The sequence below is a fragment of the Ananas comosus genome, linkage group 1 (genome assembly GCF_001540865.1).
Source record: "Ananas comosus cultivar F153 linkage group 1, ASM154086v1, whole genome shotgun sequence".
NCBI lineage: Eukaryota > Viridiplantae > Streptophyta > Magnoliopsida > Poales > Bromeliaceae > Ananas > Ananas comosus.
The window spans coordinates 2,879,156-2,905,075 of record NC_033621.1 but is presented as its reverse complement, the minus strand read 5'-3'; the positions used below and the strand labels follow the sequence as shown (position 1 = coordinate 2,905,075).

The following is a 25,920-nucleotide window of genomic DNA, read 5'->3' as shown; positions in this document are numbered from 1 at the left end:
AAATTAAAAGATTAGAAAATAAAATTAAAATATTAACAGGTTGGATAGCCGTTTTAAAATGGTCCATGGTTTAGATAAATTATATATGTTTTTACCTAAAAAAGAAACAAGACAATCATTTTTGGGGGGATTTTCTTTTAATTTGTTTTTGGGCGGAATTTTCTTTTAATTATCCTCATTTTTCATTAGACCACAACGAATTGAACCGTCGTTTTTTCATATAGAGTTTTTGCTCCCTATTTCTACTAATAGAATATAAAAAAATGATTCTGATAAAATGAGGAGAATTTAATTCTAAGAGCAATACTATATACTTACACATAAATTTTATAATATTTTACAAACTAGCATATATATATATATATACATGACGGTATTTAATTAACAGAGATATACAAATCACAAGAAAATAAATGTGACTTATAATTTAATTTAAAGTTAAAATCTAACCATTGAATAGTATAGTGTCTAACATATTGTAAAATTTATTTGTAAGTAAAATATTTTTTTTCAAAGGCGCCGGAAACTTAGAATAATTAAAATAAATAAAAAAAATTAGGCGCCTTGAATATATCTTTGGGAACTGAGACATTCTAACTGATGCCAATACGACATGATCATTATACGTCTCTTTAATATTTTAACTTTACGCGTGATGAGCATGATTGTTGAAATAAACAAAAAAAAAAGAAGTTATAAACAAAACAACTAAGTTAATTAATTAAGCCAATTAAAATATGTAACTTTTTAATCATGCTTCTTCTTAATCTTCTTAAAAAACCCAAGTACTTTGACTTGGCCAACTAAATGTAAGAAATATTAATTAAAGTCTTTTTTTTTTTCTTCACTTTAAAATTAAATACACTACATGAAATAATAGGACAAGGACATAGTGGCAACTTACGTATATAAATATATATAACAACTAATAATTAATTATATAACTATGCAAGGAAAATTGAGGTGACAAAGTACGTGGTCATGTAACATGTAAACCAAATCCATTTACCTTGGAATCGCTTTTTGCTCCAAGTAGAGCTGCCCCAAGAAGCTAAAATTGAGAGAGACAAGTAACACACTATTCGATTTATTTATTTTATTTCAAAATAAATTTAGCAGGAAATGCGAATTAACTTGGGTTCGAACTTGAGTCTCGGGTACCAATCACCAAACCTTTTGCCACTTTCTCTAGGAACGATTGGTCACCAGGAAGCTAAAATTAAAACAGTTAATTGATTCCTATACATGTACAATTATATCAACATCAATCAATACTCAAAAACACAATAAATAAATAAATAAACAATCCTATGTTGATTTGGTGAACCCTTGTCTCTAGCCATAGCAAAGTGTAAAAAAAATAAATAAATAACACCTTTTCAAATTGTTTGAAAAGTAAAAAATATGTTGGTATAAGAAATATTATTTTTATCAACTGAACTAACAATTAATATGTAAAATAACCATAATGATACGTAGATACGCTAAATGCTGTCTTATGTATTTTTTTTATTAGATACTTTTCATGTTTATACCAGAAATATTTACTAAGACCAAAAAATAGAATTTGACCGAGTAGGCATAAATAATAAAATAAATTAAATACGGCTTGAATTCAGAATCTTTCCTTATGCTACTTATATAAAATAACTCAATTTCTTTAATTAGGAATTTAATGAATGGTGATAAAAAGATCTTAATTTTTCTTCTTTTGGTTTTTTTGTTTTTTTTGTTTTTTTTAAATCTAATGAATCATCATGAGAGATCCCCCGCGTTGGAACATATTGTAATCTTTTCTCCCACACACGTGAAATGGATAAATGTTTGTGTTGGATGCTCTCTTGGCTGTGTTCATGGAAGCTTTCCTTTCAATCCAAGGAAAGCTAATAAAAGTACACAAACATCATCATTCGTTTGTCTCTATGTGTACATATATACCTGAGCAATTAGAGAGGTACATAAACAAAAAAATATATAAAACAAAATAACATAAAAATTGGGACGGTTTTGTCTTGTATCTAGACCTGATCTCCTTGCTTCTATTTAATTAGAAACAATTGATAAATACCCCCGTCTGGTTTTGTTAATGTAACGTCTCAACTTTTCAGAGAGTCATCCATACTAGAACTATATATGTTGTTGATTTGATAAGATCTGTTACTGATTTCAATAGCCAAGTCAAGCTTTCCAATAGGCGATGAGGTCTAGCCACTATCCAAAATATTTAAGCCGGATTAAGAGAATTAGGCGTATTAGGACGAGAATAATCCTAGATTGGATGACCCTGAAAAGTTGAGGCGTCATAGTTAAAATATTTTTTTTATGTATGACCTGTTTGATATTGAGATCCACTTAATGTTAATAGACAGTTAAACACAATAAATATGGGGCAAAAGCACATAGAAATATATTTTTTTAGTTTTTGATGAGACTGCAGAAAATATATTATTATTGACTTACTGCGATATTCAGAACGTAACATTATATATGAAAATAAATAGAATTTTTTTTTATCGTACTTTCTCACAGCAAGCTCCGCAATATTTCCGCAATCTAATAGGAGTCTAAATCGATCAGTTTATATCAAAATTAACTACATAATTAACATCGCTTTCTTACAAGAAGTCTAGGATGTAACTAACAAAGCACAATTAACATAAAATGCATGAATTTTCTTTTTTTAAAATGTGAGATATAGAAAAACTCAAATGTAAAGAAGCCTCGCAGAAAATTTTGTTGTTATTGATGAGTGAGTAGTTCCATTGATACTGGTCACTAATCATATTTTAAATGGCAAATTTATCCCAAATTTTGTATAACAAATAAATCCGTCCTTACTATTATAAATATTTTATAAAAGACTACCATCAATTACATAAAAAATAGCGCAAATTTTCTTTTTTTTCTTTTGAGGGAGAGAAAAATAATATGTTATCTACTTTATTCACTCAAAAAATAAACTTAGTTCTGTACAGATGAGGCAACGAGATCTCAAGAAAAAAAAGAAGGTGAAAAGATATCAAAAAAAGGAGAAAAAAAAAAAACACCCTCTAATTTTGTGCTTGGAAAGAAGTAGCACAATCTCTTAAATCAGCTGCTTATTGCAGCCTTTTTTTTCCCTGGATTGTACCTCTTGTCGGCTCAAGCAGCAAAAGAAGTGTTTTTGCAGCCCCTTTGAATAACATTATTCTAACACCCTTATGATTCCAAAGCACTCAAATTCCAACTGAAATTAGGTTGAGATTGAGGATTTGACCAAAAAAAGAAGAGACGCATGTTAAGCAAGGATTTAAGTGCGGTGGTATGAGGTCATGCCGGAAACTTGCTGTTACAGTACGATATGGTGAGTGCCGAACTGAGCCGATACGTGCTGGCCAAAAAAAATATATGTGTGCCGACACTTAATAGTATAAAATATTTATTTTCTTTAGCAATAATATATGCCAATTATTTATTATTATTTTTATCAAATTTTTTAAATTTTGTTGAGAAAATTACTTACTAATTTCAAGAATAAAGAGTTTTGAGTTGTGCCATTGGCGGGTCTATATCATGTCAATATCTTGCTAGTACAATACGGCACGATGGATACAGCTCATCTCGATGAACATTTTAATCCTTAATGTTAAGTATTTGTACATCTTTGTCACAGATTTTTTTTTATTTTATATTGAATATGTCTGAGAATGAGATTTTGATTCCAAACTCGATCCACACACCAAGCTCCTAATCTGATTTAATCTTTTTCTCATTAAAATAAAAATTTACTTTTTGGGTTTATTAAAAAGTTTGAACTCCAATGAGAGAGAGCATTCGATATAAAATATTAAATACTACTCTAGGTGACTTAAGTGTACAACAAATAAACGGTTGCTTCACATGTATTATATTTTGTTCGAGTATTTGCATGCGTTACCACTAATATCTCAAATCAAAAGAAAAAAAAAAAAATTAAAGTTCAAAATCAAAATATGTTTCTTTTTTTTTTTTCTTTTTCTCTCTCTTATAAGTAGTAATAATAATAATAATAATAATAATAATAATAATGCAAAAACGAGAGTGGATGTATTATTTCGCTATGCATTTTGCTATCCATTGCGTGACCTGATTCCCACTAATCGTTTTATTAAATACAAAAAAACACACCATCTAATTAATTAATTAGGACACTCAACTAACAATAATAATAAAAAAAAAATACTAATAAGGCTAAGTTGTTTCCCTCAAATCATAAGAGAAGGATTCAAAGAATTATTATACAGATGGGATGTCACTCTCTTAATTAGCAACTACGGAGAGATCAATGTTTCGAGTTTGTAATTGTTTTGAGCTCCAAATTGTATACGGTGCCAATTTTTTATTCAAATAAAATATTACAATATTTTTGTCATTATTATTACCAACAAGTTTATGTGGTTCTACTCTCTTAATTAGAAGAAGCAACTTATTCATGGAATCTTTGCTACTTCTCCTTGGCCGGCTAATAAAGTGTTGTGTTAAAAAAAAAAAATCACTTATTTAAGCGTTTTGTAGAAAAATGAGGGATTATTCGAGTTAATTATTCCTTTTGTTTAAGTTTTCAATTTTTGAAACCGAAAAGTTGATGTGCACGTAAATATTTAATGCTTATAATTATGTTTTTAATTATGTAACTAATTGAGAACTCAGATAAAGATTAGAGATTAATTGTGATCAATCGAGCAATATTCCCTTCTCTTTTGTGAGTATGTAACTAAACATGTATACAATTTAAGTACACATACTTTTCGATCGTAAGGTCTGGTTGATCGAGCTGACCTTCTTACAGAAGTATTTATTGAGTACTGCGCTTTAAAGACATATTAATAATTCTGACGCTTCTATAAACGGTTTCTGTCGCAGAAGGCTAAGAATTGCTTCGTATTTTTTGCTGAGTTTATTTTTAATAAATAAATAAAATGAATAAGATGCTATCTTTTTTTTTTAAAAAAAACTTTTGACACTGTTCTGATTAATTTATTGTTAATTATAGCAAAATTTGGAGTCTAGGCTTTACCTTTTCCAATATTCAAGAACTAAAGTATAAAGTATCTAGAAGTTCTGAACTTTAGTATTTAAATTAAAAATACCGGGACCTTTCATCCATTTTAGCCCCAAAAATGCTTCACTCTTTTTAAAATTTTTTTACTGTTCCACAAAAGCCCTTCTAGTGTAGTCACATTAAATATCCCAAGAAACCAAAGGCTAAATCATTTCATTTTTAGACGTGAATGTGGAGATCAAACCCACGACCTCCTGATTGTTGACCGGACGTCTCGACCGATTACTCTAGGGTTTGGTAGTTAAGACCCGAGACTAAGTAAGTTCTTGAGATCGAAATCACCTCAATATTTTTCCTTCACCACTTAGCATTATCTTCCTTAACAAAGTGGTGCTCAAATTGAGAAGAAAAATTCTATCAATACACTCCTGTACAACAGTGTACATCTTACATCCTTGAATTCAAGATTTTTCTTTTCTTTTTTTACTAAAGAAGAAAAATAATATACTATCCACTTTATTTATTTTTCAGTAATGAACTCGCCCTTAAACAAGAGCTAATACAACCTCAAAAAACCTAAAAAAATAGAGGTAGGATAAGGAAGTTAATATAACCCATAAGAAGGCAATGGACGTAAGATTTACATCTCTACCAAAAGGATGTACGGATAACATTGCTCAATTGAGAAATATCTTAAACTTCTATTAAAGAAAAAATCAGCTACATTTCTCAGATAATGCTGCTACAAAAATCAGCTTGCCCAGGGCATAAAACATGTTCAAGTAGAACGAATGTCAACATATAATGATCACAAATAAAAAATTGGAAGAACAAGGCTAATATCATTTAAAATTTATATTCCTAAAACAAAATGCAACACCAAATTTAAATCAAAATAAAGTCTCCTTAAAACAATCACAAGGATAAGTTTAGTGTACTGATACAGTATCCACCATTGAAACACAACAGGATACACTAACACTTTGAACTAAATATAGCATATTTTACCAATCTGTACAGAAAATGGCTTTCAAAGAAATGCTGCATCTGCAAAAAAAAAAGAATTGCAACAAATCGCCCAATGATCATGTCAGTCAATTTGCCGAAATCTTAACCAGAGAGATCACCTCGCTTGATCCCTCTGGTCAACCTTCGCTTGGCCAGGAACGGCTGGAATTTGACCCTTGTCCTTAATAGGCGGAGAAGGCCCAGTCTTATCCTGCTCATTTGTATCCGATGAATTAGATCCTGCACTCATCCCTTCTTCAATAGGAAGAGTCCGCTTCGAACCTTCTAGGGCTACACCAAGTACAATATTGTCCTCAAAGACGGGCCTCCCACCTGAAGATGTGGGATTATTCACCCTTTCGTCTTCACTCTTAGTATTCACCCTTTCGGCCTCACTCTTAGCACTCGCCCTTTCAGCCTCACTCTTAGCACTCGCCCTTTCGGACTCACTCTTAGCACTAGACCTTTCGGACTCACTTATAACATTCACCCTTTCAACCTCACTCTTAGTAATTCTTTCGGCCTCAACTTTAGCATTCACCCATTCGTCCTCACTCTTAGTATTCACCGCCTCATTCTTGGCATTCACCCTTTCAAACTCACTCTTGGTACTCATTCTTTCGGCCTCACCTTTAGCATTCATCCTTTCGACCTCGCCCTTAGTATTCACCACCTCATTCTTAGCATTCACCCTTTCAACCTCACTTTTGGTATTCATCCTTTCTGCCTCATTACTAGCATTCACCCTTACAGCCTCACCCACGGTATTCACCCTTTCGGGCTCACTCTTAGTATTCACCCTTTCACCCTCACTCTTGGCATTCACCATTTCACCCTCACTCCTAATCTTAACCGGAGGAACAGTACTATTAATATCAACTTGCTCAGTTACAGCCTCACTCTTGGTATCGGAGTCCAAGCTTTCCTTAGAGGGAGGATCATTTGTAGAGTTCTTAGGCTGATTATCTCCTGAATTTGGTTTCTTTTGTTGATGTTTACCCGATGGACTTACTTTGGGGTCTTGCGGTGCACTAGTTTTTGGCGTTTGCTCTTCACGAGGTGTTTGACGGGTTTTGGCTTTATCCTCACCGTTGATTTTCCGCAATGGTTCGACCAGAAGGAATGGTCGGTTGGCGGCAGCACTCGAACGGGAGAAGATGGTCTCTGCATAGGGAATGTTCTCCAGGTTGGCGTCACCGTATATTTTCTGCACCGTACGGATTGGAGTGGCCAGCCTTGCTCGGTGATGGCTGATTACTCTGAGGAGATCTAATAGAATTGCTTCCTGTTGATTTTGTTTAGTATTTGTTAGGAATGCGAAGTAATAGGAGCTGATAAAAGGAAAAAAAAAAAAAGTTTTTTCAAAGATAAGAGCAGATATTGGAAACTTCTTTAGTATACCATATGTAGGAAACAGAAATTAATGGGACAATCAGGGTGAACCACAACATGATAACAAAGAGTCATGGACAAACAATGAAATAGGAAAAGAGCAGGGGAAATGTGATAAGAGTAACTGATACTGCAATAAAACTGGGCTTTTAGTGACAATTTAATATTTGACTAAAGATTTTTTCTTCTTCCAGGAAAAAGATCTTATTTCCGACCAAATATCATCTAATTTAAATCATGTTTTTTTTCTCGTAAGGACTGAACAGATAATTACAGTTATATCTAGAATTGTTAGTATCTTTATTTTCAAACCATAAATAAGCCAATCATGAAGAATTTATCCACTAATCTAGCATAAGAAACATCAATAAGATTAATAATACTAGTTGGACAAACCATGAAAAAGATGAGAAAAGAAACAGTTGATCATCATATGCTTCACAAGACAGATATAGCATCCCACCTTAACACAGAGGTACTCTTCAAAACGTGAAGTCTTCACAAAACAAGAAACGAGAATCTGCAGAGAAATGGAATGATGATGTGAGAACATCAAGAAGTTAATTAACAAACTATGAGATATCACAAAAGTAATAATTAGTGAAAATTAACAATCCAAAAAACAAAATTACAAGAAGATCAGGTATAATAAATACAATGGAAACAAAAGCTCATGGCAACCCTCAAAATCAATTGCTGCCACACAATAGTTGAACAGCAGAGAAGTGAAACGAGAGGAAAAGGGCGAATTTGCCATCAACTGCCAACTTATGTCTGCATTAACTTGTTATTAAAGAAGTTCACAAGGAAGAGAGAGTGCCCACTAACATACTACGAATCAAATACCAGACACTCCAGATGGTGTATTCTAGACTAGCAACTGCAAAATGTTCACAATCATTTGGAGTAAGCATAAGAGAAGGGTAGAGAGTCAGAGAAGGAAAAGAAATAAAATTAAAAGAAGCTACCAGAAAGAAAGCATTAAATAGGAGGCAACTGAATATTGATATCAAAGCGCCATAGTGATCAAACATAGCAACTGAACAAATACCAAAAAGTTGTGACTCAATGTATCTAAGAAAAGCAACTAAATCTACAAATGGAGATCTGAATGAATCCCAAGAAAGCACAATATATTTCTTTCTAAATTTAAGACATCAGATTATTTATTCCAAGTAACATATATAGGTATAAACAAAAATGAACTTCATATTAGCGAAGAATTATTACCAAAAGAGCACTGCAGCATAAGAATAAGGAGACTGAAAACTTTGAACAGAATGAACTTCATATTAGCAAAGAATTATTACCAAAAGAGCTTGATTTTCCGGATCAACATTCTCCAAGAATACTCTTCTGTGCAATCTCTGTTGCTCTATCTGAGGATTTTTAGCCAAGACTTTCCTCATATCAGCTACAATGATCTGCAAAAACAATATCTTATTTTACTACTGAGAAAGAGGGCAATTCAAATATAGAACAAGTGAAAGAAGAATATAAAACTCAAAATGCATATCATTCAAATTGTTACTCACATTAATTTTGCTAACATCCAGGTGGCTAATTGCAAGATGGGTCTTAATACGCCAGTGAGTCTTTTGACTGAGATTCCTCACGACGCTAACTGTAAATTTGTGGTTAGGAATATGGACTGCTTCACGATCATCACCTCTTACAATAGTTGGAGACCACCAACCAACATGCTGAAATGCAGCAGGACAAGCAGTTGTCACGATCAAAATGTTGTGATCACCCCAAATTCTAGAGTGACCCCGATATAAAGTTTTTTCATTATTAGATTAAGGTCCTTTTACTTATTAGATTAGAAAAAAATATTCTATTTAAGATATCTACTAGATTAGGAATATCTTTTGTTTTATTCTATTCTTTCTTATTATATTAGGATTATTATAATAATTTTAGGCCTATAAATAAAAGGCTCTACTCTTTTGTAAAAGAAGGTCAATTTAATAAGTAAGAATTGAGTTTTCTTAATGGCTTCTAACTTAGGCAAAGTAAGAAGAGGAGGTCTCACTTTCCCTTGGAGCAAAGAGACGTCCAATGATGTAGTTAAATCTATCTATCGCTATCAAACTTATAGTTAGGAGAGGGAGTCCCTCACACAAAAAAGCCCCATGCAAAAGCATGCTATTATTAAGTTAAGTGCCTCTTTCTTGGAATAGCTAATCAACTCCAATAGGTCCAGATCTTTTGCTGTGGCGCAAAGCTATATGAGCTTTTAGGTCCTCAAAAAGCAAAACCTCAAATTTGAACTTCTACTTCTGCTGTAGCAAGAAACTGTTAGGAGGTTTCTCATGAAAAGCTATTAATGCTTCACACAGCTTTACTTTAAAGCCTTTTTGTAGAAACACCAGCCAGGCCAAGCAGGCCCAAATTAAAAGGATCGAGTAGTAGCCACAGATACAGCACCAAAAGATCTCGACATTTTTCTTTTTTTTTCCCTTCAAGGACGGGCAAAATTTATTGTAGTTACGAATCATAAATTAAAACTGACCTCGACGGTACCAGAAACTTCATAGCCCTCGATCTTAGTTTGAATCCATTCATTTACTACAAATGGCCGCGTTGCATGGATCATAACACTTGAGAGAAAGTTGGTGAAAATCTGTCTCAGATAGTTCATTAAACTACTCAGCAAAGAGGTTTGAGGATTTAACATTTCAAAGACAAAAGGCAATACAACGAGAAAAATAAGCTAGAAAATAGCTTTCTGTAGAAAAAGAAATATCAAGCGGTACCTCACGACCAGCAAGAGTCAGCAGAACTGTACCAAGACCTCCAGCAGTGATCCATTTCTGGGTGGAGAACCCCAGCAACTCCATGAATAAAGAAAAAGCAGCAACCCAAACAGCAGTATACACAGCTTTTCCAGCAAATTGGAAACCCATCTGTACAATAATAAATAAGCATATCATTGTGGAGAGACTATATTAACAAACTATACAGATCAGAATAATTTTTGTCAGAAATTTGTTGTTAGTATTTATTGAGACAAAAAAAGTATGAAAAGGATCATAAAATGAAATTTTATTTCCTCTCAAGTTTTCTTTCCAATCTTCATCAAATGACTTCACCGACGTGTACGGTGGCCCTTTTTCCCTCTTTTGAGAAGCTCTAGAGGGTGGAATTGAGAAGAGATAGGGTTGCTAGAGTTTTTCACTAGATGTTTCACTGGCATTACTATTAAGACTTTCACAAATGATGTCCTATAACTATGACAGTAGCAAATATTTAAGAAATTGGCATAATTTTGCCTTTAACTTAAGGTACAAATATGCAACGTCAAATGATTCCAGGGAAATACACAAAAAACCAAATATAGATGCCATTTGGTTGATGAGACATAGCAGGATCATACATTTCTAGTATCATCAGTGGCATTTGTCTCCATGAAGAACTTCTGTGTTTGCTGAATCAGGCTGTAACAAATGATCAAGACAACTGAATAAGATATAAACTTCTAAAGGGGGAAAAAATAGAATTATAACGAACAACAAAAAGATGCTTCCCATAAGTCGATGGAACAATGGTTAATCAGTGATGAGAATTCATATGATAACCGGCGAATATTCACCTTGACAGACAGTAGGCAAAGGCCAGGACAGTTGATAACGATCTAACAAAATTCAGAAGACGCAATTTGACCGCTTGGCTGGCTTCTGAAGGAAGAGCAACTGGATCCAATGCCCTAAAGATAACCAGAAAAAAAGATCAAGAGATTGACTGAAAAATCTTAATAAAGTTTAGGTTTAAAAAAGGGAGATTCCAAGTTCCATACCTGCAAACAAGCATTGCTCCAGCCCAAAGTAACAAAGGTTGAATATAGGAGGCAGAAACATAATATGCTTTACTCTTTTTCCAGTTACCCTCATTCTGTTGATAAGACATTGTCAGAAAAAGTTTTCTCTATTACTTTGGCAAGTGAAGCTGTAACTGTGGAATCAGCATGAAATTATGCATTAGAAACATACATGAAAGAGGCTATTGATGTTACGGATCAAAGGAATGAGTCCCCACACAGCAAAAGCAATGATTCCAATTGCAGGAGCTAATTGCACAGCGGTAGGGCTTGCAAGCAAAGTCTTACATGACCTGTAGGAGAAGAAGCACATCAAGTTTCTCTTACATCTATGTTTGAAAATCAAAAGAGAAACCTACATGCAGTAATTTGATTTCTCTATATTAACTTACTAGAAACATTAGCCATGATTAAAAGGGTACTTGGGGACCAAGGCCTATTAACACTGTGTACACTAACTCACCAATGTAAACAAATATAGGAGAAAATAAAGTTGTACTTGGCATAGCAATACAGATTATCAAGAAAGGAGGAAAGGAATAGATGAAACCTTCATTCATCAATTCCAAACACAAAATTCAAGAAAGAAAAAAAGCACAAGTAAATGTTTGCTGGCATTAAGCTGACTTGAACATGGGTTCCACAAAAACATAGTACGATAAACTTAAGGCCTTATTCAGGCCTATAGCACTGTAGAGAGTTGTGACCTGGTAACAGGTTAAGTTATTTGTCAAAATAAAGGAAAGGGTGGAAATTAGCTACACAAATAGTTGCACCTTCCAGCCATCCTACTTCTTTTCATCAACTATAGAAGCAGCTATGATCTCTCGCGGCCCCAAAAAATAATAATAATAAAGCACTAGAGTTGTTTTTGATATGTTCTTTCTCCATGCCCATATAGCTTCCCATTGCTCTCTTTAAGCAAGTACAACCTTTATCTTACTATACTCTTCTGATTAGTTGCAATACCCTCCTTAGCAAGATAAACTAAGCATGAGCTCAAATAAAATCAGTACCAGTTAAGGAACATTTGACTTACTAAAACAGCAAAAATTGTAGCAGTTAGCAACAACTTGGCATAAATTAATGCACCATAAACATGATAAAAATAGTGAAGGATGGTACCTAGTTAATGCTGAAGAGGTGCACTTTACTATAGGGCTCTCCATCAAAGAAGTTGGTAGAGCAAAAGATCGACACGTCAGAGCATTATATCTGTAAGGCATACAAACGATCGGCCTATGGACCCTATCTGATATACTGAGGCTCCAAATATCCTGCCTCTGCAAAAAGAAGGTGAAAACACATTAAGAAAGAAAAAAAAAAAAGAGAAACTTTAAATGCAATTATAATCAATGATGTTCTCAATTAGGCATTTTTACTATTAATAATCACACAATTTTCATAAACTATAAATGCTGAATAACCATTAGGTTTAATGAAAGCCAAAGATCTATTGAACAGAATGTGATAGATAGGTTTAAAAACAAAAATGAAAAATAATTAAAACAAAGAGCATTAATATTCTTGTTGATAAAAGATAGATCAAGTTGCAACAGTCATAAATTCATAAAAATAGTACAAGTTGAAAAGGCATTAATCAATAATTCACACAAGTCTTTATCTTTAAGGAATAGAATAAATTGACAAAAATTTCTTACTAAATTTCTCTATGACATATTTTGTAAGATAGTAATGTTGACGGTCATTAGAACAGTCAACAAAGTAATATCCTTACTAAAGCATTTTGAAATGTGATAGCATCATATTGGCAAAGGAAAGTTGTCGATTATTTTCATTTTGAAAAGGGAGGCCAAGAAAGAGAGAGAGTAGCCATACCAAGGCACATGAAGAAAAAGAATCATTAGGCAAGTGGCGCCAGCTCTTCACTTCTGAGGGCTGAAAGAATCATAACCACAAAGTTGCGCATCAACAAAAGAAAGAAAGTATAATGGGGGGAAAAAAGAGATATCACTCCCAAACCAAAATTTAGACCTTAAATTGGTCTATTCGGCGAAGCTTTCTTATGATCCCCACTTCATGGAACAAATGAAAGGAAGCTCCAGCAGCCATTTATAACAGAGCGTATATGAGGTTAACAGTACTGATAGCAGTCTAATTTCATCCTCTTTCCTTTACACCCTCAGATAATGTTGGAAGTTTTTGATTGATGCCAGCCAAGGTTCCTGTAACCAATGGTACAGTGGGTGACACAAAGCCCCAAAAGTCTGTCAGAAAAATAAAGAAAATTCAAAAGAATGACATAAAAGGGCTAAATAACAAAGAAAAAGGGGCTAAGTGGTCAAATTAGACAAGTACAAACACTATCTAGTTAAAACAATGAAATGGTAATTACGCTATGCCATGTCTAAATTTAGTATGTGGTCGAAGATCGATAGATAAAAAGTAAATAATAGACTTATTTCAATCACAAAGGCAATACTACAAACACAACAAAAACAAGTTATTATTGGACAGTAGCTGAGCTCATTTAGATATTAGATTCACTTTGAATTAGGCAGGACTGATCCAAACATGTCGTTTGCAGCCGTTCCACCTAAGATTTGAAACCATCGCTAAAGCAACTCTAACTGTTTTCTCTGGATTATACACAGGGAATTAGATTCCCTCATTCAACAAGAGGCATAATTAATCAGTTTCAAAGCAATGTCTAAACATAAAACCAATTAAACTACTATAGAAATACTAAAGACTCTACAAGGCACACGGTTCTAATTTTCACATTGCTTCTTCTATCAAATTACCAACTTTACCTACTTATTTCATTACAGAATCCAAATACCTGACTCCACCAACCGTGCTAAGCTTCAATCATTCAACTTTAGCTAATAGAACACAATTACAAGCATGCACGCAGAGAGACCGTAATTTTGAGACCAGACCACCTTCTAATCCATCATATTCACCGACTAACAACAGAATCGAACGCAAATACTCATCAAAACCCTAGTTTTCTTCATCAAATTTCAACACAGCATATCACCATCACTAACAATCGAGGAGACGGGGGAAACGAATCGGAATCAAAACCCTACCTTTTTCCAAAGCGCGCGCGCGAGCGCGCGCGCGAGAGGGAGGGGGAGAGAGAGAGCACGATCGACCGCTTTCACAAATTATTCGAAGCTTGTGAAATTGGGAGAGGAAAAAAAGGGTCGCGAGAGGAGGAGGAGGAGGAGGAGGAGGCGGAGGAGAGAGAGTAATCGGAGACGACGAGGGTCGGGTACGGCACCCTAAACGTGATATCGTGCGAGGAGGTGTCGCATGCGGAAGGTCGCTATCCACCGTCCGATGTTCTCCTGTTCATTCTCCGCCGTCTATCTTTGGACGGTAGTGATCTACTGTAGTCTATACGGACGGTGGATTGAGTGGCCCGACCAAGTCCGCATGCGACACCGTTCGCAAAGATACTCCCGTGGCGGTCGCGATAACGCTCGCCGCGTAAGCGACCACGCCATTCTCGCTGGGGTTGGATTACACACGTGTCGGGTTATCGCCCACCAATAAACACCCCCAAATTTATGACCAACCATGGATACGTAAAGTAATAATTTATGGTAAGCAAAAATTTGCGGATTAAATATAAATAAAATCAGCTATCAAAATTTTAATTTTGATTATTAATTTTTAAAATTTTATTAAATAGTTTAATAAGTCCTTTTTTTAAGTGAATTTAGTAATTACACAATTACTCTTATAAAGTTTTAAAATAGAAAAAAAAATAGAAGAGGATTAATTATATCATAATAATAACTAGAAAAAAAAAAGAAATAGGATTTTTCGCGTTTGGAGGTATTCAAATTCATGCTTCGGACATGCAATTAAAACAATTATATAATTAAAACAATCCCACATGAATTGTTAATTAGTATTATGTATTTTTACGATTTAAGTACATTTGATACTCAGGAATATGTAGAACTGAGAAACCATTAAAAAAAAAATCAATGATTAAAAAATTGGAAACTTTTACACAGGTTCCTAACTCTCAATACAATTATTAAAAAAGTTTTTGACTATTCACATCTTCATATATGTTCCTGACTTTTAAAATTTGTTTACAAAAAATTTTCCTAGTCTCTACCAAGGATCTTTTCGTAGATTTATAAGTTAATATATGCACTGCAACTATAAGATAATGTAAGGAGCTCTCCTGAAACTCAAAGAAGATTTTATTGCTTCACAAGACTATAATTGGCAAAATAAAATGCATCTATTTAAATTTTTAACATCTATTGCATGGATCAAACGGATCAACTGTTAGATGCATAATACAACAGCTTCCATTTCAGGCACAAAGGACATTTGCTTCATCAGAAGATCATTTCCTTCTATCGAAAGAGAATTTCATTAGCATCCAAATCCACGTAACATTCATTTCTGTCAAAAAGTCCCAAAATACCACAAAATAGCATAAAAGTTACAATCGAAATCGCTATGCTACTTTTAAATACAATTTAAGCTCAAGGACAAAATTAAATTCGCCAAGTTGACATATAGAAAAGAACACTTCTGAGTGGTAATTCAAACATGCAGTTACTACTACAAAGCGGTTTGGGTGAAAGGCCCAGTAAATATACGGTCAACAATTGTAACTTCACGGAGATTGGTATCAACTCACATGATTCTTTCTTCGGTGCTCGTTGAATCTCAGTATTAAGTTAAGATGTGTTGCTGCGACTGCTGCAATTGAAGAATAAAGTTTATCATGCTGACCCATCTGGGAAGTTTTCGAGCGCGTTTTTCTTTCCATTGACATAAAACTCCACGACAGCTTTCATCCTCTCTAACTTATCCGGATGGTAATTCAAATGAACAATCACTGGTTTCAACGTGCGCAGCTTAGGATCCTTCCTAACGGTTTTAAACAGAACTTTGCTGTTCATGAAGAGATATATATCCATTGTTCTCCTTGCTGCATAAAGGCCATCACGTCCTGGACGGGAGGGGAAAGCGAGCTCTTCGTTAAACACCGCTTGATCCCATGATTTCGGCTCATGAGATAACCGATAAGCTACTCGGTCCAAAAGCTCGATTGAGGGGATGGTGGGTCTTATGTAGAAAAATCCGGAATTGTAAACCCAAATCCGCATAGTATGAGCATATCTTGACCAACCCATCGAAGGCTCATCAAAGACGTCATTATAACCATAGGCTGTCATATTATCGTGACCGTCACTCATCGATTCCACATCAGAATCCCTGTAAAGGTGATCGAATGGGTTTTGCAAGTAAACTATATCGATATCAGAGAGAAGAACACTGTACCCAAGCTGCAAAAATTCCCTCAGAATGTGAAATTTTAATGCAGAAACTGCATGGTTTTGACCTGTCTTTGCAATGGAGTCGATGCCCTCATCTGGATCCCTTCTATAAACAGGAACCTTATTTGATCTACAAAAGTTTTCTATATTCTCATCCAGCGCCACGACTAGGTAATTTGGTATACCGACTCTTTTTATATTGGTAAACCAAAATTCAAGCATTTCTCTCACGTTGGAATTTGCGAGGGCAACTATAAGCTCCTTCTTCACGGCTACCTCTTTGAGTATTTTGGCCAGTCTGGGGTTCACAGATTCATCAGGAGTTACGGTCGGGTTTGTTCTAATAGCCTTCACAGTACCAAATGGACCCGCCTTGATGGGAAGTGTATCTATTCCAGCTGATTGAAGCCTCAAAGTAAGCTCCTTAATCTGCTTTTTCAATTCTGAATTCTTTTCTGATAATGATGCCAACTCGGACTTTAAGGAATTAACTCTCTCTGATGATTCACAACTACCAACCTAAAGATACAAAATAGTAAAAGAAAGCATTTAAAATGACTTAATGACAGATAAGTTTTAACTAAAGCCTTTTATGTAGGTAGAATAGAGGAAAAAGGTAATACCATAATAAAAGAACAAAATAACTAGTAAATGCAAGCAGGATGTCTACTTTGGTACAGGTTTCTTTAGTGCAAAGAAATCTTCAATGTAGCTGTGATTTATTGCCTATAGTGCCAAGAAGCCTTCAATGTAGCTGAGATTAGTTGCAAATTTAAACAGAAAGACTAGGTTGTCTTGCTTTGCAATCTCCAATGCTATATAGATTTGGTGACTCATCTATTTCAAACAGTTAAGCCAGGTTATAAAATGCAAAGCACCAAAAGTTTGATTGATTTGGAATTCTAAAAAAAAAAAAGGTAAAAAAAAAACAAAAAATATTTTGTGGTGCAAAGTCTTAAATTTTGATCGGCAGTTCACTTTTGATTAGAAAAAATTCTGATTGCCAGTTCACTTTTGATTAGAACTCTAACTTTCATAACATCAACAGTTAAAAAAGTTTTGACAAAAAGAAAATACTAAAAAATTATTGGACGCATGGTTTTACAAAATTGCAGGATGAGATATAAAATATTTCGCAAGAAATGATGCTGCTTTACAATATTGAAATTGATACAAGAACCATTATAGAAGAAAGAACAGCATACACTCAGAGGAGTGTAGCAAAGTCAGATGAGTTAACTCTCTATAATGCTCAGATTTTCATTGTTTCCTAATTCGAAAAGAAGAGGAGGTGGTTTTCAATAACCCAATATCACACTTAAATGATCCCAAGTAATGTGGGCACTGCGCAATGTGCTTGACTCAAATGACTCAAACTTATACCGCCAAGGGTGACGATAAACTTCTAATGATGAGATACCCATGAATATTCATGTAACAAATGCTTTATATTCAAACCTTACAAGCATGTTTTCTTGAGTGGCATACGATGACATGCCATATAGTTTAGTATACTCAGCGTCACATTTTTCATGTAATAATTTCCTAATAATACTAACCCCCATTCAACAATATATGTTTCTCTAGAAACGACAGGCTGGCACCCCTGTACCATAGACCCAACGATCACTATAATGGCAATCTTAACACTTCATTAGAAAGTCTCACTAATTTGTTCAGCATCAAAGTTTCATATGTCGTTCCAAATAAATGCCTTTTGAAGATTCCCAAATTGTATGTCTACGTCAACAGATTTTCCCCCTTAATAATGTGCATGTACTAAACTAGCTTGTCATTACTTCACTACTAAACTACGGGCCGTTAACTCCATCACCACAACAAGTAGTCCAAGAGCTGCATTGAGAACAAAATGAAGTAGCGAAGTTTGGCCAACAAAAAGCAATTAAGTCAAACTTGAGACATCATACAATCTATATCGCCAGTAAATAGTAACAACTAGTAAAAGCTCCAAACAACAGCAAACTCCTAACACAATGAGGAAAGTAATTGGAGGTGATACATTGGATGAATTAAGGCTCAATTCATTTGGTTCAGGGTTGATTCTCGGATTGAGTTTTGGTTCTTCTTAATTGACCCATCATCCCATCGGGACGTAGGTTTGAATGACGTCAAATCTGATTTAGGTTCAACTAAGGCTGACCATTCTACTAAAAAAATTTCATGATACCATTATTATTTCAGACTCTACGAGCTTGTTCCGCTTAACTAGAACTTTCACAAAAGTGCTAGATAAGAAGCTATTTCCAAAGCGAACGAATATGTTTTGCTGAAAATATTTCTCAAAAAGAGTCTGTTTAGAGTAGAATATCCAAGTTTTCTAGCAGGATATTTGTAGCCGAAAAAAGCATATATCTCTAGCAAAACATCCAAGTTTTCCAGAGGGTACCTGATTTGAAGGCTAAAAATTACCACTTCAACATTTCAAAGGCACTTGATGCCTCGTTTCAACTGTTCGTAGAAATGCACTACAGTTTTGGTAAATAATTTCTCTCTTACCATATCCTAGTCCACTATCAGGTATTGAATTTAGATCTATAGTTCTATACTTCACAATTGCACTGAATCTTTCTGATACAGAGATCAAAATAAAAGTAGTTCGTGCAGCAACAATCTCCACCAACATGCAGCTCAATGAGCCACACTGAATCAAACAACTCAACACAATACCTGTACATCACACTACTACACCTACATCTCGTTACATCACTATGAGACATACTGCAAAAACCCTAGCAATCCGCGGATCTTAAGAGACGAAATTCATCGTATTCCGCTCAAAAATTCCAAATTTACATCGAATTAGCTCATAAAATCGACAATGGAAGGGAAAAGAGGGATCGAATCAAAGTTATTCATCATATTCCCCTCAAAGATTTCAATTTTACACTCAAAATCAACAATGGAAAGCGGAAAGGATTGGATCGAAGCTGCATATACGTACCTTGATGGTGCGGAGGTAGGAGGAAGCGGAACCAGAGGAGTGGAGGAAGAAACCATCGGGGTAGAGGAAGGCGAAGACGCAGCCGAGGAGGATCCCCACGGCGATGGCCATGGCGATGCGGGATCCGCGCGAGGGCGGCGGCGCGCCCCCCCGCATCAGCGGGCCCTCCCGCCGCCCCGCCATGTTCGTCGCCCCCCCGATCTCGCCGAAGACGAAGACGAAGACGAAGACGAAGACGCAGAGGAGGAGGAGGAGGAGGAGGAGCTTTTACTTCTCTATGCGAAGGATTCAACGGAGGAGGAGGGGGAGAAGGAGGAGGAGGAGGTGACAAAGTAGGGAAAGTGGGGAACAGAGGAGGGTGTGAAAATAAAGGTTACAAATTTGGGAACGATGATCCACGATCAATTTTTTTTATTAGCTTTTTTTTTGCTTTTTTAAAATTTATTTTTTAGTAACTTTGGTTTTTTGATTTGGTAAGAATGTACGAAGAACCCTTCAATTGTAGGTCATTGTGAAAGATTCCCCTCTACTTTTTTTTTTTTTCTTTTTGTATTGAGATACTTCAAAGTTCAAACTCCTAATTACATAGAATTAAGTAATTTTAGTTAAACAATTTGAAAATTTTATTAAATATATTTATAATTTTATAAAATTTAATAATTTGAATTATTTTTTTATAAATAAAATTAGATTAATTAATAATTTATAACTAATGGGGTCATTAATATTTATAAAATTTGTAATTTAATTAAATTAAAAAAATTAGAAGTTGAGAAGATCTCAATAAAAATGAAAAAAAGTTCAAATATACTCATTTTTTCGTTATATCAATGATAAAATTAAAATCACAGGATACTAAAATAAAAACTCTATAACCACATAGTACTAAAATGAATATTCAATAAATCATATGTGAGCTATTTAAAATTTTTTATTTATGATTTGACGGAGAGTTAATGAAGGTGCTTATATAAAAAGTGAAATAAAATTATAGAGTACTAAAGTGTTACACTTTAAATTATAAAATATTGAAATAAAAAAAGTATTAACTTATAGAAGTGGTATTTGAAATTTATTTTTTTTAAAAAAAAAGAGTTGAGAAGGCAATTTCATAATTGTATATAGTTGAGGGGTTCTCCATATATTTAAACCTTTTGATTTGCGAAAGCCTTTGCTCTTTTTTAGAGGTTACATGAAAAGACAGGTTAGACCAGCTTAATTGGTTTGGAATTATTTAGTAGCGTATTATACTTGCTACTTATTGGAAATTAATATTTAGCCAAAGCGATTTGGACTTCAATAAAATTATTGGCGAATATTTGTTCACAATATGTATCTACATTTTAGAATAGTTTTAATTTTCTGGGTCCCAAAATCAGAATTACTAAAACATACTTTTGAAATATGATTTGATTTAGACTTAATTACCACATTGGTTATTTTAATTTTTTAAATTTAATAAATATTATTAGTTTAATTTTAATTTTATGTAATTAATTTCTAAATATTAGATTGCATAAATAAATTCAATTTTTAAAATTTAAAATTAATAATATAAATTCAAATTTTAAATTAATTAAAATTTAAACATAAAATTTAAAATTAAATTTGGAATTTTTAAATTAAGATAAAATTTAAATTATGAATTTATAATTAAAATTTAATTACAAATTTAAAAAATTAAAAATTATAAGTATAATATTTCAAATTACCAAATTACAATTTTAAAATTCACAATTATATACTTTAAATTTTAAATTTAATTAAATTTTAAATTTTATTTTTAAAATTATATATTTAAATTATAAATTTGAAATTTTTAAATATTAATTTTTAAATTTTATATTTTTATTTTATATTTCACATTTAAATTTAAAAATTTAATTTTTAAATGTAAATTTTAAATTAGATTTTAAATTTGAAATTAAAAACTTGCTACTTAACTTTAAAATTCAAATTGTAAATTTTTAATTTTTAATTTCAAATTTATTTTTTAAATTAAATATTAAATTATAAATTTTGCACAAATTTTACATTTTAATTCAAATTTTTAATTATTTTAAAATAAAAGTTAGTAAAAATATTACTATATGTTAACATCAAAATATTTTTGCCAAATAATTTTACAAAATCACTTTAGAAAAATTATTTTTATCTAAATTCGGCCAAACGTTCTATAGTTTTTAGCTCAAATCATTTTTCCAAACCAAAATCAATTTTGTATAAATTATTTTTTCAGGATTTAGGCCAAACAGGCCCGTACTAACTCTACAACTCACACGCGTTATAATGCCTATAGCCTTTAATTCCAGGGTTGAAGATGGCCAATTTGCATAAAAAAATTTATAGATTTTGTATTTTTATAGAAAAAAAGCTAATATTTTAGATTTTACAAATTTAACCTGAATTTTTTATAAACCGAGTAAAGCATCATTACTCATTTTTCTTTCTTTCTTTTGCTCTTGTCCGTCTAAGCAAATTGTCTTCTGCCTTCTCGTTTATTTCTTTTCTTCTCCTCTTGCTTTCTTTGCATTCTTCTCCTCTTCCAACTAGTATAAAATAGTACAATTTAAGTTTTAAATAGTATAATTTAGTCTTAAATAGTATAACTTTGTTCTATATATTATAATTTAGTCTTAAATAATTTTAAATAATATAATTTTCTTTTCAAACAGTGCAACTTTAGTCTCAAACATTGTAACTTTTAGATCAAAGAATGCCATTTTTGTCTTAAAGAGTATAATTTTGATGTTTTTATTTTTTCATCTCTACTTCTTAATTTTTTCTGTAGTTGCTACGATACATGATAATTTTTATAGAAGAAAAAATAATTTTTCTTTATTTTTTCTTTTTATTATTTTTTCTTATTATTTTTTTTAATCTTCACATCTTTATATGCTAGCGCGCCTCCTCCCTTGCCCTATCACAGCAACCACTCTGACTCGCTCTCTTTCCCCACTGACCTCAAATCCGTTGGCGCTCTTGTCTTCATCGCAATCGCCATCACCATCCGCGGCCATGCGCACTCCCGTAGCCTTACCTTAGCGATCTATATCATATTGAAGCCAGTGTCACAAAAGTGTGTTTAAGGTAAAAAAGTAGAACACGATAACAATGTAGAGGCGGTAGAGGAGAAGGAGAAGGGAGAGAAAACATGAGAAGAAGAAACGACGAAGAGGAGAGAAACAAATCGAGAGCGAGAAGTAAAACAAACAAGAGAAAAAAAAAAACAAAAAGAAAAAAAAAATAGTACTATAGTCAGTTTACTAAAAATTTCAAAATAGTGTTTCGTTTCTNAAAAAAAAAAAAAAAAAAAAAAAAAAAAAAAAAAAAAAAAAAAAAATCAGTGATTTTTTAATGCAAAAAGGCCTTTTAAGATGTACCAACCTCTTAAAGTTTTCAGATACAAAAAAAAGTAAAGGTGATGACAAGTAAAAGATATTAAGGTATTTGATAGAAGAAGGTATAGAATTGCTCTCCTTAATCGACTCCTTTATACGGTAAGTGTTATTTTTGTTATTTGTTTGCATAGCTGCGGAACTTAAGTTTTTTCAATTCTACTTTTTTTTTTTTTTTGGATAGAAAGTAAATAACATAAAAATCAAAAGTGTGAGAGACTAATATTTTATTATTTATTATTATTTTTTTTTATCGTAATAGACTTCGGCCTGGAATATGTTGAAGTCAATTACGATAATTTGAAAAGTTTGCATTTTGACCGAAAGTGAAACTATATATGATGAATCATATAACGGAAGTGGATCTTTACGATCTAAACCACTTCACCCCTCCACTTTCGGTTAAACAAATATTTTACGATAAAATCATGTCTATTGTGGTTTTTCTCCTTTTTTTTAAAATTTTATTTGGAATCTTTAATATCACTGTTTAGTGCAATTTGTTGTTATATATGCAGCATTTCTAAAAAAAAAACTTTTAGTGTAAGACGCCCTCAGAAACCTAAAAATACAAAACACAAAAAAAAAAACACTCAATTTAGAACCCATTTTTATCAATAAAAAGTCTTTATATTATATACACCAATACATTATCAAATTATAAAGACAATATTATAAAAAGCTGTTATAGTGCTCTAAATTAAGTTAAATTTATTGAGAACTAAAAATTTTTGTTTGGAATAAATCAGATCCCATATTTTATTTTGTTATTTAGTAAAGATAAAAAATTATTTTAATATCATTACTTTTCAATTTCATCCTTATTGATACAGGAAGAAAGATGATGAAATTAATTTTAGAAAAAAAAAAAAAAAAAGGGGCAGAAGAGAGTTGTTTGTACTACGAAAAATCTCATCAAATCTTTCCAAGTCAATTAAAATCTCCTAAATTACCAATTTGGAGTATTAATATCATATTACAAATAAAATCAAATATGTTGTAAATTTAGATAACAAAATATTCATAGTTGATGCTCCAATTTTTCCTGGGTTCTCTGTAGTTTTTTCTTTGAATGTGTTTATTTATAAGTTGCAACTTTTTAATAAGATACATAACTTGATAATTATCATTATCATAATAATAATGTGTTTTAATAGCAGGTTAATTCTAAGCGAAGACAAAAACAGCAATAATATAAAATAGTGAAGTTTGAGTCCCTTCTGTGAGAGTATATATTCGACTAATATAAAAATTAGGATAATTGTTGGAAATAATAATCCAAACTTAATTATTATTTAATTAGAGATAAGTCTAAATCTTTTATTTGATTCTGGTTAGGATTTCTAGTTATCCAAAGTAAAAGTTGAATAACTCATCTGTTATGATTTGATGGCTATATATAGTTAGCATGGATTAATTAGATGAATAAGCCATAATAGACATGGCCAAGGATGTCGTCCCGAATGTAATTAATTGCTTATTATTTTAGTTATCTTAATTCTTTCTCCTCCAATCTCTCTTTTCTATATTATTTTGTTCTATTTTAGACCTTGGGTTATATAATCGGTATCGGTATAAATACCAGTCCCAACAATTGGTATCTGAGAAAATCACGCTTCTACAATTGGTATCAGAGCCGGAAAGAGCCAGAAAGTATTGTGCAATTCATAAACCAGATGATAGCATATTCGAAAAGTATATAGATCCAATGTACCGGATAGCTAGGTCAAAGACAAGCGACTCGTAGCTCATCAACGAAGGTGACGTTCAGGTGAAACCAAAGCGAAGGAATTGCTTTGAAGAAATTGGCCTCCGCACAACACACGACAGCAGGTGGTTGTGACGCTTGAAGAAAAAAGAGCGAGGAGAGCCCATGAAGAGATCCAAGAAAACTTGACTAGATGGCCAGGAGGGCTAGGCAAGCAAGCCGAAGTACAGAAAATTCGGCGAGATCTAGATGAATTAAGGACCTCATCCAAACAGAGAGATACAAATCTGAAACTTATTTTTCGGATTTCAAGTTTCGTTATGGATTTAGACAATTGGTTTATTCAATCTGGCTGACCAAAATTTGATGGAACAAACTTTAAACGATGGAAAATCATCATTCGATGTTTTTTAGAATCCCAAGATTTGTGGGATGTGGTGGAGAATTGTAATTATGAAAAACAATTTGGTAAAGAAGAATTTAGAAAAAGATATAGAAAAGTTCTATCATATATTTTTCGAGCAATGGATCTATCGTTGGTTAGAAAAATTTCAACGATAATGACGGTACAAGAAACGTAGAGAATGCTATCGAAAATTGGAGGAGAAGATTTGCAGGAAGAGAATGAAATTCAAGAAGAAGAAGAAATTAAACCCAATAGTGAAGATACTGAAGCCCCAATTTGGAAAGAAAAATCTGATCAAAATCACGAAGAAGATCATATATGTGAAAAGTATGTTGATGATCAAAACGATGTGATTCAGGCCGACGAGAAAGTTCACAATGATAATATGATTGAAGAAATTTCTGTTGATGAAAATATAATGCAGCAAAGCAAGAAGAAAATTTACCATTATTTTGAAGTGATCAAATATGCAAATCACAAATTAGATTTACGAAAGCAGAAAGCACATGAAAATTCACACGAGATCAATGTACTGAACAAACATTCGTGTCGATCAGACTTTCCTCGACTACCACAAAATTACAAAATTTATATCAATCCAATTTTTTTCAAAATTATATTTTTCCAAGATATTTGCAGGAATTCACAGATCTTTAAGGATAATGTGAATAATCAAAACTACAGATGGCAAAGATTTTGTGCATGGCAACATCATTGGACAGGCGTCATGCTGCATAACTCGAACACGACGACAACAACAGCAACAGAGATTGCAAAATCAAAGTGCGCGTTTCATGGAGTTCGCGGCATGAAGATGAAGTTTGGATTAAGGGAGGATGTTGGAAATAATAATCCAAACTTAATTATTATTTGATTAGAGATAAGTCTAAATCTTTTATTTGATTATGGTTAGAATTTGTAGTT

General features: G+C 32.9%; 2 protein-coding genes across 3 annotated transcripts; both read right to left on the bottom strand.

The window, feature by feature from the left end:
• LOC109713956 (mechanosensitive ion channel protein 3, chloroplastic-like) lies at positions 5,863-14,476 on the bottom strand. Of its 2 annotated transcripts, none has more exons than XM_020238286.1 (14): positions 14,297-14,476; positions 13,236-13,468; positions 13,080-13,139; positions 12,366-12,523; positions 11,413-11,533; positions 11,220-11,314; positions 11,016-11,129; positions 10,800-10,860; positions 10,180-10,329; positions 9,936-10,046; positions 8,956-9,123; positions 8,731-8,844; positions 7,884-7,940; positions 5,863-7,313 (listed from the first exon to the last, which is right to left on the bottom strand). In XM_020238286.1, the coding sequence occupies exons 2-14, from the start codon at positions 13,311-13,313 to the stop codon at positions 6,144-6,146; spliced, it is 2,457 nt and encodes an 818-aa protein (XP_020093875.1). In that variant the 5' UTR covers positions 13,314-13,468; positions 14,297-14,476; the 3' UTR covers positions 5,863-6,143. The 2 variants fall into 2 exon arrangements, with proteins under 2 accessions (XP_020093875.1, XP_020093868.1); XM_020238279.1 differs by having other exon boundaries at positions 13,236-13,426.
• Positions 15,588-19,902, bottom strand: LOC109718924 (arabinosyltransferase RRA2-like). The gene is made up of 2 exons (XM_020245414.1): positions 19,485-19,902; positions 15,588-17,041 (listed from the first exon to the last, which is right to left on the bottom strand). The coding sequence occupies exons 1-2, from the start codon at positions 19,665-19,667 to the stop codon at positions 15,965-15,967; spliced, it is 1,260 nt and encodes a 419-aa protein (XP_020101003.1). The 5' UTR covers positions 19,668-19,902; the 3' UTR covers positions 15,588-15,964.

What these genes read in the sequence shown, in the direction of transcription:
- LOC109718924 (XM_020245414.1), bottom strand. Translation starts at nt 19,667, where the DNA reads ATGGCGGGGCGGCGGGAGGGCCCGCTGATGCGGGGGGGCGCGCCGCCG. An exon ending in CCTACCTCCGCACCATCAAG is followed by an intron (nt 17,042 to 19,484) that starts GTACGTATATGC and finishes TTGTATCTTTAG; the next exon opens with GTTGGTAGTTGTGAATCATC.
- LOC109713956 (XM_020238286.1), bottom strand. Translation starts at nt 13,313, where the DNA reads ATGGCTGCTGGAGCTTCCTTTCATTTGTTCCATGAAGTGGGGATCATA. An exon ending in CTTTTTCTTCATGTGCCTTG is followed by an intron (nt 12,524 to 13,079) that starts GTATGGCTACTC and finishes TTCTTTTTGCAG; the next exon opens with AGGCAGGATATTTGGAGCCT. An exon ending in CGGAAAATCAAGCTCTTTTG is followed by an intron (nt 7,941 to 8,730) that starts GTAATAATTCTT and finishes ATTTCTCTGCAG; the next exon opens with ATTCTCGTTTCTTGTTTTGT.